The sequence below is a fragment of the Malaclemys terrapin genome, chromosome 23 (genome assembly GCF_027887155.1).
Source record: "Malaclemys terrapin pileata isolate rMalTer1 chromosome 23, rMalTer1.hap1, whole genome shotgun sequence".
In the NCBI taxonomy this organism is placed as follows: Eukaryota; Metazoa; Chordata; order Testudines; family Emydidae; genus Malaclemys; species Malaclemys terrapin.
The window spans coordinates 10,890,861-10,904,145 of NC_071527.1; the positions used below are offsets into that span (position 1 = coordinate 10,890,861).

Sequence of the window (13,285 nt, forward strand, 5' to 3'; positions counted from 1 at the left end):
GACCCCCTAGGGTCTCTTCCAACCCTAATCTTCTGATTCTATAGGGATAGATAGAGGGGGTGTTTGGGGATAGATAGATACGTAGATAGATAGATAGAGGAGGTGTGAATTCCCCTGCATGTGCTGTGCTGCACAGAGATTCCTGGCCCTAGCGGTACATCCATCACTATTTGTTTATGAATTACAATAATAGTGAATTCTGAATTCCCCTAGTGCCTTCCCCGTGAGGCTCAGAACACACCTCCCCCCGCAGCACCGGTTCGCCAGAGGGCAGGGACTGGTGCTCTAATTCCTGCTGTCTTTGCTTCTGCCTTCCAGGGAATTCCTTGATGCAGTGTGGTAGGGGCGTGAATGGGGAGGAAAAGTCCATATTAACCCTTTACGCTGTGCACGCCGTGTCATTTGTGTTATGGGCAGTCCTCCTCGCCATGGTGATTGGAAAGTGTAAGTATCCCGGAGCGCATTTAGGACTATCACACAGGAATGGACCCAGTGGAAAAGACCAGGGGTGAAATCCTGACTCCATTAAGTCAATGGCCAAACTCTCATTGGCTTCAGCAAGGCCAGGATTTCAGGCCATGAGTCCCTCCCAGCCAGGTCCCCTTATCTCTATCAATGGCCAGTGTCAAGACACTGCAGGAGAAGGGATATAGTCCCCCGCAATGTATTTCATTGTGCCATAGTGCTGCTAATTGTAAGACAAGACTCATTAAGTAAGGCCGCCTGCCTTCCAATTCACAGCTGTGGGGCCCCTTCCCAAGGCCCGCTCTGTGAGCAGGGATACTGTGGTGTTTGATTCTTGAATGTATGCACAGGTACAAGTGAATGCAATATGTGTTGGGACACCCTCTAGTAGCTGTTCCGCACAGGATAACAGCCTAACTACTCCTGCCAGCTAACGGAGTAGCTCCTGTAGCTCAAGAGGTCTTTGCTGTAGATAGCAGGGATTCACGTCCTGCTGAGGAGCCTTGTTAGGTGTCATTACACATAGCAGCCTCAGCGTTGCCAACTCTAGGTGATGTTTGAATTAAAGCCCCAACTCCAGGAGTCTTGTGATTAGGTGAGACTCTGAGCTTTCATTTAAAAATACTGAGACGGATTCTAGTTGCAGAGAAAAGCTTGGGAAAGCGACGTAATGGCTAAGAAACCAGAAGGCAAAGAAAAGAAAACTAAAGTCTATCATTTTTTCACAAATCTTATGATTTTTAAGCCAATCTTGTGATTGGTTTTTAACCTCTGGAGTTGGTCAGATTGCGCCAGGGCAGAGGTCATTCCAGGTGGAATCCTTGAAGCCAATGAGGCACCTAAGTCTCCTACTGCAATCCACAAAATTCTCACTGAGCGCTGTAGGCCCCTAAACTCACTTGACACCTCTAGACAGGCGCACTGCTGCCTCTCAAGGCATCTAGATGCCTATCTTCCACTTAAGCCCCTATACAAATCTTTTCTGCTCTTCTGCTAGGAAGGAGGGATTTGAACCTGGTCATCCACATCCCAAGCGAGTGTTCTAACCATTGGGCTATAAGGTGGGCAGCAGCACCTCCTCCCCTGCATTTTGTGTAGAATGAGGCAGGCACCTAATTCATTCCCATAAGACACTACCCAGGTGCCTAAGCCAGGAGAGGAGTTCCCGTTTGTGGATCACTAGCGGAGCTAGATACTTCCCATTCCTGCACCCTGGACTAGCATGCCTAGCTCTGAGAAAAGGGTGTGGCTTGGCTCATCAGTGTCTCCCATTGGTTACTTACTCAGCTCCCCGCCTAGTGTGCTGGGTTTTGCGAATTGCACTCAGGTGCATTGCTCTCCCCATTCATTGTATATGAGCCTGGGCATGTAACTTGGCTTTGTGGGTGTTCCTGGGATTTTCTAGGCACCATGATGCTCAGCATTGCAACGCTGAAATCCCTTTGGGGATCCCACCCTCAGAGATTATCTTCACAGGGGGAAGTTGGAAAGTAGAAATGCAGCATCTCTCTCTATGCTGTGAATCCAAATTGAAAACTCAGTCCCCTCCCCATCACAAACCATATAAACAACAGCAGGTGTCTGTCCTTCTGTCTAGACTCGGAGATGTCCAAGGAGCTGGAGCAGTTGCGGACTGATCAATCTGTGCTGAGAGGCAACGGTAACAATTCAGTTTACTTATGAGTGTCCGTGTATTTGTATTACCGATGTTGCCCCTTTGGCGGAAGCCAAAATCTAAGGTGCTGTCGGGTTTGTTCCTGTTAGAGGAAGCAATCGCTGCTCCCAGGCAGGTCTGTTCTCATTGTGATCTTGGTAGTTACAATATCTTGTTCCCTTGAACACAGCAAGAACAAACACCTGCAGGCTGTTCCCTTTCTTGGAAATCCCCTGTCTGCCCCTTCAGGGGGCTCTGTGCCCAAGAAACTCCATCTCTGCTTCTTGCCAGGCTCCCGCTCATAGCTCTTTCAGCCTCCCGCACACACAGGCTGCTCTGAGCACCTGGGACTGCAACCAGGGCCCCTCTCAGCCCACACGGCTCTTTCCTGCTATGCAGCGTGGTGCCTTGGGTGGTCACTTCCATTGTCTGCAGCTGTTTCACTACATAAATGAGCTTGATTGCTCCTCCTGTTGTGTCTAAAAGTGGATATTTGGCACTCATTGGCTCTAACAAGGGCTGTGATTGTCTATGGATCCCAGACTCACCTGTTAGGTGTATTATGGCAGCAGCCAGGAGCCCCAGTTATGAACCAGGACTCCATTGTGTGAAGTGCTGTACAAACACAGAACACAAAGCCAATTTCTGCCCCAAAGAGCTTCCAGCCAAAGTGTAAGTCATGGGCCGATAGGTGGAGACAGACAGACAGGCAGAGGAACACAGGGAAACAAGAAATACCAAACCCCTCTTCTTTTCTGTTGTGCTCCTATTAACTACCTAATGGTTTGGTCTGAAACCCAGAAAGGCTTCCATTGTCTTCAGTGGTGTTTGGATCAGGCTCTATCTAACTAGCTAGGTTCCTGTCTGCATTAAGGAAGTTTGCACTGTCGTTTCGCATAGATGTTACGGCCAGAAGGGACTGTTACGGGCATCTAGTCTGACCTCCTGCATAGCAGAGGCCAGAGAATCCCACCCAGTGATTCCTATATCCAGCCCATATCTGGTAGTCGAGCTGGAGTGGAACTTTTAGGAAGAGACAGATAATCTTTTAATGATTCCAGGTGATGGAGAACCTGCCCCTTCTCTACAGACCTTGTCCTGATAGATAAATGCTGATGCAAACCACTAATGTAGACATACACTGGGATGGTGCAAAGTAAGACTCACACCAGTGGGTCTAACCCTGGTAACCTGTGCAAGTCTTGTGCCATGTGTCTGCAGGGGCGCCAGGTTTGTATAATTTCTGGTGGTGCCCAGAACAGGTCCAAGTCCCCCCCCCTCCCACACACACACATCTGCCTAAGGCTCTGGGAGGGCATTTGGGTGTGGGAGCGGGTTTGGGGTGCAGATTCTGGGAGGAAGTTTGGGTGTGGGAGGGATGCGGGCTCTAGGATGGAGTTTGGGTACTGGGTGCAGGGCAGGGGGTTGGAGTGCAGGAGGCGGTGTGGGGTGCAGGCTCTGGGAGAGAGTTTGGGTGCGGGAGGGTGTGACATTCCCCTCTGGTGTTATCCGGACCGGTGATCTGCTAGGTCACTCCAATCCTTGACTCTGGGAGCCAGCCTTACCCTGCTCTGCTGTGAGAACCCCCACTCCGGGGCTGTTCATGCACAGCCTCTGGCATGTAAGCTGCTCCCAGCTACTTGCAAGCGAATGACACTAACCAATATCTCCAGTCCCAGACACAACCCTAGAAACCTCTGTCTTGCAGTGTCCAGTTATGCCCACTGGATGCTGCAAGCTTATATGAGTTTGTCAATTTAACAAAGAAATTGTTATGTACCAGGCTTGTTAAACCAAGGGGAGTCTCTGTCATGCTTCAAACCAAACGCACTGCTTCAGGTAGAATAAACAAACAGATTCATTAACTATAAAGATAGATTCTAAGTGATTTTAAGTCAAAGCATAACAAGTCAGATTTGGTCCAATGAAATAAAAGCAAAACACATTCTAAGCTGATCTTAACACTTTCAATGCCCTTACAAACTTAGATGCTTCTCACCACAGGCCGGTTGGTTGCTCTTCAGCCAGGCTCTCCCCTTTGATCAGTGCTTCAGTCACTTGGTGGTGGTGTCTGTAGATGGAGGTGGATGAGAGAGAGAGCATGGAAAATGTCTCTCCCTTTTATCATGTCCTTTTTTCCTTCTTGGCTTTGCCGCCCCCCTTCAGAGTCAGGTGAGCATTACCGCATCGCAGTGCCAAACTGACCAAAGGAATGGGGGTGACTCCCTCGAGAGTCTAACAGATTCTTTTGATGCTGCCTAGGCCAGCGTCTTTTGTTCCTATGAGGCTGGGCTGGGTTTGTCCCGTACCTGCCCTGATGAGGTGTGAACTGCCCCTCTGCTATGGAGAGTTTTTTCTGGGCTTGCTTTAAGCCATGAGGATACATTTTCAGCCTCATAACTACATACATGAAATTATAACCTATAACATCACTGTAACAACCATGCTCAGTGCATCATGAGCCTTCTGAAGACACCTGACATGACAAACTTTGCATTGGATACCACACAATCATTTTACAAGGATGAACATAGGGATCCTGGGTGTTTCTCCCGAGGTACAGAGCATCACAGAGAGGTGCGGGCTCTGGGAGAGAGTTTGGGTGCTGGGTGCGGGCTCTGGGCTGGGATAGAGGGTTGGGATGCAGGACAGGATGCAGGAGAGGGTTTGGTGTGCTGGGTGCGGGCTCCAGGCTGGGATAGGGGGTTGGAGTGCAGAAGGAGGTGTGGGAGGGGGCTTGGGGTGCTGGGTGCAGGACGGGGTTTGGGTGCTGAGTTTAGTCTCTGGGGGGGGGGGGTTGAGTGCTGGTTGCGGGCTCTGGGTTGAATTGCAGGGTTGGGGTGCGGGAGGAGATGTGGGGCATGGGACTGGGCCAGAGATGTGGAGTTTGGGGTGCAGCAGGCAGGCTGCCCAGGGCTGGGGTAGGGGCCAGAGAGGAAGACTCCCCCCAGCCCCCTCCCTGCCAGCAGCAGCAAGCTCCGGGGGAGGGGGAATCTCCCTGCCCTGCCCCCCCCAGCACGACACTCACCCAAGGCCCCCCAGGCTGCTGCTCAGGAGGTCCAGCCAGGATAAGCACCCACCCCCCTTGGAGTTGACTCGGAGTCACCTGTCGGGGGTAGGGTGGTGATGCGCCTCCTTCCCTCCTCCTGCCGCAGGCGCATCAGCCGCCTCAGCCTGCCCCTGGCGCTGCTCCCTTGTAGCCGGACACAGCAGCAGTTGGCAAGGGAGCTCAACGTGGAGCTGCAGGGGGCAGCCGGCTGCTGCCCAGGGCAGGCAGGGATGCTCGGGGGAGGTGCGCGGGGCGGCAGGCGGGGCCAGGTGATGCTCCGGGGGAGGTGCATGGGGGCAGCAGGTGGGGTCAGGGGAGAGACCGGACCCAGAACATTGGTGGAGCCAGGCCCCCCGGGCCCTGAATTTGCTGGAGCCCGGGCACCACAGGCCCATACAACTCACCACCCCTGTGTGTCTGCACCAGTCCACGGCGACACTAGTACAAATTTCCCTAGTCTGGATGGGCCCTAACTAAACTCACTAACAAGCTCTCCCCAGGCAGGGTTGGCAGCTGGAGGTGGGGTCTGAGGAGATGAGCACAAGACAGGGAGCTCCGAGTTCTAATCTTGCTTCACTACTTGGCCTGGGGCAAGTCGCTCTCCATCTCGGAGCCTGAGTCATGGACTATCATGGCCGGGGATGAAAGCAAATCCACCAGCGCCGCCTCTTCCCAAGAAAGAAAGCAGCCCCGGGAGACCCCAGTACCTGACAGACCCACTCTGCTAGGGAACACGATACTGGCCCACGAGATGAGGTGAGGGGCAGGTCACAGCTCACCGGCCTCTGTCTCTTCCAGGCTCCGAGACAGGGAAGCAACTGAAGACGCTTCATTTCAACCAGTCTGCCATGCACAGCACTGGTACGTACTGGAGCCCTCACAGACCAACAGCTCAGCATCATCTCTACGAGCCCCCTGCACCCCAGTCATGTTACTCCTCCTCCTCCCAACAACATCCCCCATTCTCTGGCCACCTCCTTGTTCCCACTGAGCCCTGGGTCCCCATGATGCACCCTCCCCGGAATGTGATCAGCTCTGTTTCTTTCTCAGAGGTGCAGCTGGCCACGGATCTGAAGAGGCTGCAGTCAGACCAGGCCGCACTGAAAACGGAAGGTGAGTACCCATGGAGGGGAGGGAGCAGGGCTCAGGCAGAGGAGGGGGTGGAGAACGGCAGAAAGAAGGCGGGGGTGGAGAATCCCAGCCCCAGGTTCCCATGGCGATTTTGGATCCATCCCCCCTATTCCCCAGGCCAGCCTGAGCAAGCAGCATTTGGGACCAAGCCACTGAGGCTGGAAACCGAGGCCATGCCCTACTCTGGGTGACCCACCGGAGCGGCAGGGACACAACCAGTGCCCACAGAGCCTCTGCACTCAGGGCTCCTCCTGCACCAGATTCACTGTGTGTGACTCTAACTGGGGCGAATTGGGGAAGCCAGTTCACCTTCAGTTCCAGGGATTCTCACCCCAAGTGCGTTCCCAGTTACTGCAGGAGCCTCTGGCCTTTAGGGACTCGCATGGGCTGGGCTGCTACAGAGGGAGATCTGGCTGTTTCTTGCTCCCTAGATTCACTTGGGACAAATAGGAGAGGGGATATGTGCTTTTGAAGCAGGGGAGGGTCGGGGGAAGGAGATGGGGATGGTGACTCATTAGGGGTCAAGGGGAGGCAGGTGGATTAAAGGGCTGGGCAGAAGAAGGCCCAAGTGTAATAAACTGGGGAACAAGAGGTAGGGAATTGGGGGGGGCAGGGCAGTGTGCCTGGGTGCAAAGGGAGGGCAGGGCTCCTGCTGAGGTTCGGGGGAGGGGACCTGGTTTTAGAGGAATGATTTTGACCCGTGTGAAAGGTTCAGGTTCAGCTGGTGATTCCGGCCAGGTCTCCAGTCCCTAATGATGTATCAGACCGACCGAGTAACAAGCTCAGTGCCTTCTGCTGCTGGGATAGGGACCCCATTTCAGTGTCACAGCCAGGCCCCAAATCCCGCTGTTTACGATCTGTACGCAGATATGCCAGGCCTAGCTGCACACACCCACTGCTCTGGCTGGCTTCTGGCTGCTTCTAAAGTACAGAACACAGTGAGTAGGGTTACCATACATCCGGTTTTTCCTGGACATGTCCGGCTTTTCGGCACTCAAACCCCCGTCCGGGGGGAATTGCCAAAAAGCCGAACATGTCCGGGAAAATGCTGGCCAGGCACTTCCCCTCCTGCGGCGGCTCTGCTCCTCCCCTGACTCTTCGGCTCTGTTTAAGAGCCGAGCTGCCCGAGTGCTATGGGCTTCAGGCAGCCCCCTTGCCTCTGGACCCCAGCCCCCGGCTGGGCACTTCCCCTCCCGGGCTCCGGCGGCGCAGGTCCGGAGGCATGGGGACTGCCCGAAGCCGGTAGCGCTGGGGCAGGTCGGCTCTTAAACAGAGCCGAAGAGTCAGGGGAGGAGCAGAGCCTCCGGCCACGGCGGCTTTGCTCCTCCCCGACTCTTCGGCTCTGTTTAAGAGCCGAGCGCTACGGGCTTTGGGCAGCCCCCATACCTCCGGACCCTGCGCTGCCGGAGCCCGGGAGAGGAAGTGCCCAGCCGGGGGTGCAGGGTCCGGAGGCAAGGGGGCTGCCCGAAGCCCAAGCGCTACCGGCTTCACGGTTTGCCGGGCAGCCTCCAGACCCTGCGCCCCCGGCTGGGCGCTTCCCCTCCCAGGCTCCAGCTGCACTGGGGAAGCGCCGGCCGGGGGCGCAGGGTCTGGGGGCTGCCCAGCAAACCGTGAAGCTGGTAGCGCTTGGGCAGCCCTTTCCACATGGCTGGGAGTGGGAGGGAGGAGGGGGCAGAATTAGGGCAGGGTTGGGGCGGGGAAGGGGCAGAGTTGGGGCGGGGCTGGGGTGGGAAATGGGAGGGTCCTCTTTTTTTATTTAAGTATGGTAACCCTAACAGTGAGCGTCACTCGAGGCTCACAGACTGTTTAAAGGGATACAGCCCTATTCCTACATGTGATGGTGTGTTGTATTTGCAGTATCGGAGGATCTGGCCAAAGCGAAAAGTGACAGAGATGACATCAGGGCTGAGGCCTACAAGATTCTGGATGCTGTCCAGAAAGGGAACGGTGAGATACGTGCCGGCCTCGACCTGCTTAGATTGCCAGCCCTTCACGGCAGGGACTGTTTTTCTGTTCTGTGTTTGTACCATGCCTGGCACAACGGGGCCTGTCTATGACTGGGGCATCTAAGCACTGCCAGAATGCAAGTAATAAATAACGTACAGCACCCAGCAAATGGGGGCCTGGGCCATGGCACCTTGTGCACTTAGGATTCCTGCTCCTTTTCCCCACAAGCAGTAACAATGGATTAATATAGTTCAGGGGGCTCGCTGGGATTTCCCCCAAATAAACTGCTAGGTTGTCAAGGAGTCAGTTTTGTCTAATAGTTAGAGCAGGGGACTGGAATGTGGGACACCTGGATTCTAGTCCCATCTCTGGGAGGTATATGAAGTCTAGTGGTTAGAGCAGAGGGCTGGCTTCTATTCTCAGCTCTTATGAGGCCAATGTTGTTTAGTGCAGTGGTTTTCAACCTGTGGTACGCGGACCCCTGGGGGTCCGCAGACTATGTTGAAGATTTCCAAAGGGGTCTGCACTGCCATTAGAAATGTTTTAAGGGGCCGTAAACGAAAAAAGATTGAAAACCACTGGGCTAGTGGTTAGAGCAGGTGAGGCCGGAAATCAGGACTTCTGAGTTCTCTTCCCAGCTTGGGAATGATCTTGAGCAAGTTACTGCACCTCTCTCTGCCTCAGTTTCCCCCTCTGCAAATTGAGGGTGACGCCTCCCCACCCTGGCTAAGTGCGTTGAGGTCACTGGCTAAAGGGCACTAGGCAGATGCTATTATTGTCCTTTGCAGTCCAGCACCGAGAGTGACCTCTGCTGTTTTGCATTGCAGACTCTGCCTGCAGCATTTGTCCAGCCGGCTGGATGCTGAATGCAGGGAACTGCTACTACTTCTCCACAGAGCAAAAACACTGGTCCTATGCCAAGCAGGCCTGCAAAGACCAAGGTGCCATGCTGATTATTATTGATAGCAATCAAAAGCAGGTAAGTCAGGCTCTCTGAGTCCAGCCACACAGCCCAGAAAGGGCGTGGAGATGGTCTCCCAGCAAATGGGAGGCTCTTGGGATGAGAGAGATGCTGGGGACAGGATAGGAGCTGACATTTTTCTGCTCAGTGCCTAGGAAACACATTCTGCACTGGTGTAAAGATGTGCACAAGAAGGGCAACAAAAATGATCTCCTCTGGAACAGCTTCCAGATGAGGAGAGATTAAAAAGACTGGGACTGTTCAGCTTGGAAAAGAGACAGCTAAGGGAGGATAGGATAGAGGCTATAAAATCATGACTGGTGTGGAGACAGTGTTATTTACCCTTCACATAACACAAGACCCAGGGGTCACCCGATGAAATTAACAGGCAGCAGGTTTAAATCAAGCCTAAGGAGGTATTTCTTCACATAGCACACAGTCAGTCTGCAGAACTCATTGCCAGGGGATGTTGTGAAGGCCAAAAGTATAACTGGAGTAAAAAAAGAACTAGATAAGTTCACGGAGAATAGTTCCATCAATGGCTATTATCCAAAATGGTCAGGGACCCAGCCCCATGCTCCGGGTGTCCCTAAACCTCCGACTGCCAGAAGCTGGGAATGGATAACAGGGGGTGGATTATGTAGCCATTTGCAGTGCACAAGAAATTGTATTGGTCCTACAAAACCCAGGGACTATGCTACATATACTTGAGCACCATCTATTGGCACAGGATCGAGGAGCAAACCACTTACCAGAATACAGACTTGGGGCACTCCCCCAACTCCCAAGAGTTAATGCACAATTCATCCCAAGCGCTAGTCAGGCTGCTGGGGACCCTCAGGCAAGTCAGCCTGACAGCTCCAGGGAAGCTCCGTGGGAAGGGAAACTTTGCGGGAGTTGGAGAGAGACCCCTGATTATAAGGAGTGATGGGGAAAGGGTTTGGAGACACAGCATCTGGTGGAGGACTGGGATCCATGAGATCACAGTCACTTGGGAAACCCCTGATGTTTCCTGACTAGCTTCCATGTCCACAAAGTGCTTCCACATCCATCCAGAGCCACATCTCCCTCAGCAGGGTCTTTGGGAGGGGAGCCAGCCTGGTCTAGTGGTGCAGGATCAAGCCAGGGAGCCAGGATAGCTGGGTCCTACTCGCTGCTCTGCCACTGACCTTCTGTGTGACCTGGGGCAAATCACCGTGCCTTAGTTTCCCCTCCCACCCTTGGTTTTGTCCATTTGGATTGTAAGATCTTTGGGGCAGGGAGTGTCTTTCACTAGGTGTCTATGTAGCACAATGGGGCCTTGATCTCAGTCGCTGCCTAGGTGTTACTATAATTCTAATAATAACCCAGTGGGCCACATCTCGGCAAAAGGAGAACAACAGAGAGCCAGAGAGGAGTACGGGCTGTGGGAAGTGGGGTTGGGGTGGTGCCTTAGATTTGGGCAATATTTTATTACAATCAATTATTTTCTTTTTTCAGGAGTTTTTGACAAAGAACGCTAACGGCAAGCAGTACTGGATTGGCCTGCATGACGTTAGCAATGAAGGGACATTTATATGGGTCGACGACAGTTCCGTGTCATACAGGTCAGCCCAATCCCGCTCACTGGTACTTGGGGGGGGGAGGGGGGTGGCTCCGGTGCAACTGGCCAATCAGTACATTTCAAACACATTGAGTCATTGGCTGAGTGGGTGGAGCTGCCCTTTCTTGATTCATCTTCCATCTGTTCTGCTCTTTAAACTGTCCAGGGTTTCCCCACAGGGAACCAGAGCTAGTGGGGTAGAGAATAAAGTGGTGGATGATGCTCAGCTTTAAATTGTCACCTTCAGCCGAGCAGTAGCAGTTTTCAGGGTCTTACGGGGAAGTTTCCCCTTTGAGAAGAAATCGGTGGAATCTGGCTCCTTCTTAGTGTAACTTGTTTATTTACACTAGTCCTGGGACAGAGGTGTCACCAACAGCACCCAGGTCAGTCCCCTCTAGCAGAAATCTCAGCCCAAATACCCAGTGTTCCCAGGAAGTGACTCTACCCCGAGAATTAACTCGACATAGAGAGTCAGGCTGGAAGCGAGAACTGACCAAAGAGAATGTGCATCACATCACTAACCACATAGGGTGTCCTCCAAGCCTGATCAGTTCTCACCCACTCAGGAAAAGCACTTGTAAGACTGTGGGTAACTCTCACTGTAACAGTACGGCCCTGTCCACCACTGTATAACCCCAGGGTTACACCAGTGTAAATTCCATTGAAGTTAATAGCTAGACCAGTTTAAAACTGGAGTAACAGAGGTCAGTCCTATCATTACACTTGGCTCTTATCCAGTGCTCTGCACCAGTCAGCCTCAAACCACCTTTCAGAGGTTGAGGTAGGATCACCCTCTCTGAGGGCTTAAGTGGGATTTCAGGGAGTGCATTTCACCAGGGCTTCCCTCGAATGCCTGGCTGAGTTTGCTACTTTCTTTGATCCCCAGCAACTGGAATCAAGGGGAGCCCAACAACTTTGGCAGTGGCGAGGACTGCGTGATGATGGTCAAAGACGGGAAGTGGAACGACGCTACATGTGTGATGAATGAGGTTGGCTGGATCTGTGAAAAGAAGTGGACTTGTTAAATTGTGGCCAAGAGGAACACAACACAGCCAGCTCATCTTAACCACAGAGCCATCCCACTGCCCTCTGGCCCCTTCCATGCAAGGTCTGCCAGCTCTTTACAAACTTCAATGCATTAAACCTCACAGACCTCACCCCTTCCACTCTTGAGAGCAAGGTATTATCACCCCAACTTTACAGATGGGGTAACTGAAGCACAAAGACTTACCCAGGTCACAGCAGTGAATCAGTGGAAGAGACTGAATTAGTAGCCAGGCATCCTGACTCCCAGTCCCCTGCTCTTATTACACCACACAGGGCCGGCTCTAGGCACCAGCAAAACAAGCTGGTGCTTAGGGCGGCACATTTTTAGGGGCGGCATTCTGGTGCCGGCCATGCCGCCCCTAAAAATGTGCCCCAGCCGCCCTAGCTCACCTCCGCTGCTGCTGCTCGCGCGCCACGGGGCACGAAACAGCTGATTCGCGCGCCACTGCTCCCCCTCCCTCCCAGGTTTGAGAGCCTGGGAGGGAGGAGGAGATCCTGAGCGCTGCTTCTCCCCCTCCCTCCCTCCTAGGCTTGAGAGCCTGGGGGGAGGAGGCAGGGCTGGGGATTTGGGGAAGGGGCGGAGTTGAGGTGGGGCCGGGGGTGGGGTAAGAAAAAAACGGGGGTGGGGGGGGGGGCGGCCAAAATTGTTTTTGCTTTGGGCGGCAAAAATCCTAGAGCCGGCCCTGACACCACAGTATTTCACATGGCTGGAAACAGGGGTCCTGGTCACTCCTACTCTAACCGCTAAACCATCCTCCCCTCCAAGAGCCAGGGATAGAACCCAAGCATCCTGACTTCCAACCCTCCTGAGTCCTGACTCTAATCCCTAGACCCCATTCAACTCCCAGAGCTGGGAATAGATCCTAAGTGTCCTGAATTCCAGCCCCTGCTCTAACTACTAGACAAAATAGACTCTTCCACAACGTGGCAATTTATGCTGCTGCTCTTCCCGCCCCCCGCCTGACAGACAGAACTGATTGGCTTCTGGACCGGTCTCCAAAGTAGGTACCAGCGCTGTCCGGGGGGGGAGGGGAGAGGGTGGCTGGAGGTGGTGGTAAACCTGTCTATCTCCCGCCCTGATTTCCCCAGCCCCTCACTCCAGAGACCAACCTCCCTCACTCTGCTGTGCCCTGATTTCCCCTCCCCAACCACTCACTCCTCACTCACACCCACAAGACAGCTTACTTTAGTCTGGCCAGCACATTGTGAAGGGATTATTCAAGTTGAATGGCCCATCAAAGAACACCTAACTCACACTGGTCCATAGAAAAGGCTTATCCCTACCTGATGGACTTTCCTGTGGACTTTCTAGCTAGAATGTGGGTAATGGCCTCTGTTATGACTCATTGAAGCATGTGTGGGCATGTGACTAGGTCATGTGATACTAAACTCCATCTTGTGCCTGTACTTTTCCACAAACTGTGCTGAGGGCTTTGCTTAGAACAATGT

At 53.3% G+C, this 13,285-nt stretch overlaps 1 protein-coding gene across 2 annotated transcripts in view; it reads left to right on the forward strand.

Annotated features, from left to right (window-relative positions):
* Positions 1-12,418, forward strand: part of LOC128828179 (C-type lectin domain family 4 member G-like) — a 29,358-nt gene extending 16,940 nt beyond the window's left edge. For both annotated transcript variants that reach the window (XM_054012621.1, XM_054012620.1), the window contains exons 2-9: positions 319-444; positions 2,063-2,125; positions 5,967-6,029; positions 6,219-6,281; positions 8,157-8,246; positions 9,074-9,225; positions 10,687-10,793; positions 11,676-12,418. In XM_054012621.1, coding sequence (XP_053868596.1) covers positions 330-444; positions 2,063-2,125; positions 5,967-6,029; positions 6,219-6,281; positions 8,157-8,246; positions 9,074-9,225; positions 10,687-10,793; positions 11,676-11,814 — 792 coding nt within the window. In that variant the 5' untranslated portion in view covers positions 319-329 and the 3' untranslated portion in view covers positions 11,815-12,418. The remainder of the gene's footprint in view (positions 1-318; positions 445-2,062; positions 2,126-5,966; positions 6,030-6,218; positions 6,282-8,156; positions 8,247-9,073; positions 9,226-10,686; positions 10,794-11,675) is intronic.
* The last annotated feature ends 867 nt before the right edge of the window (positions 12,419-13,285 follow it).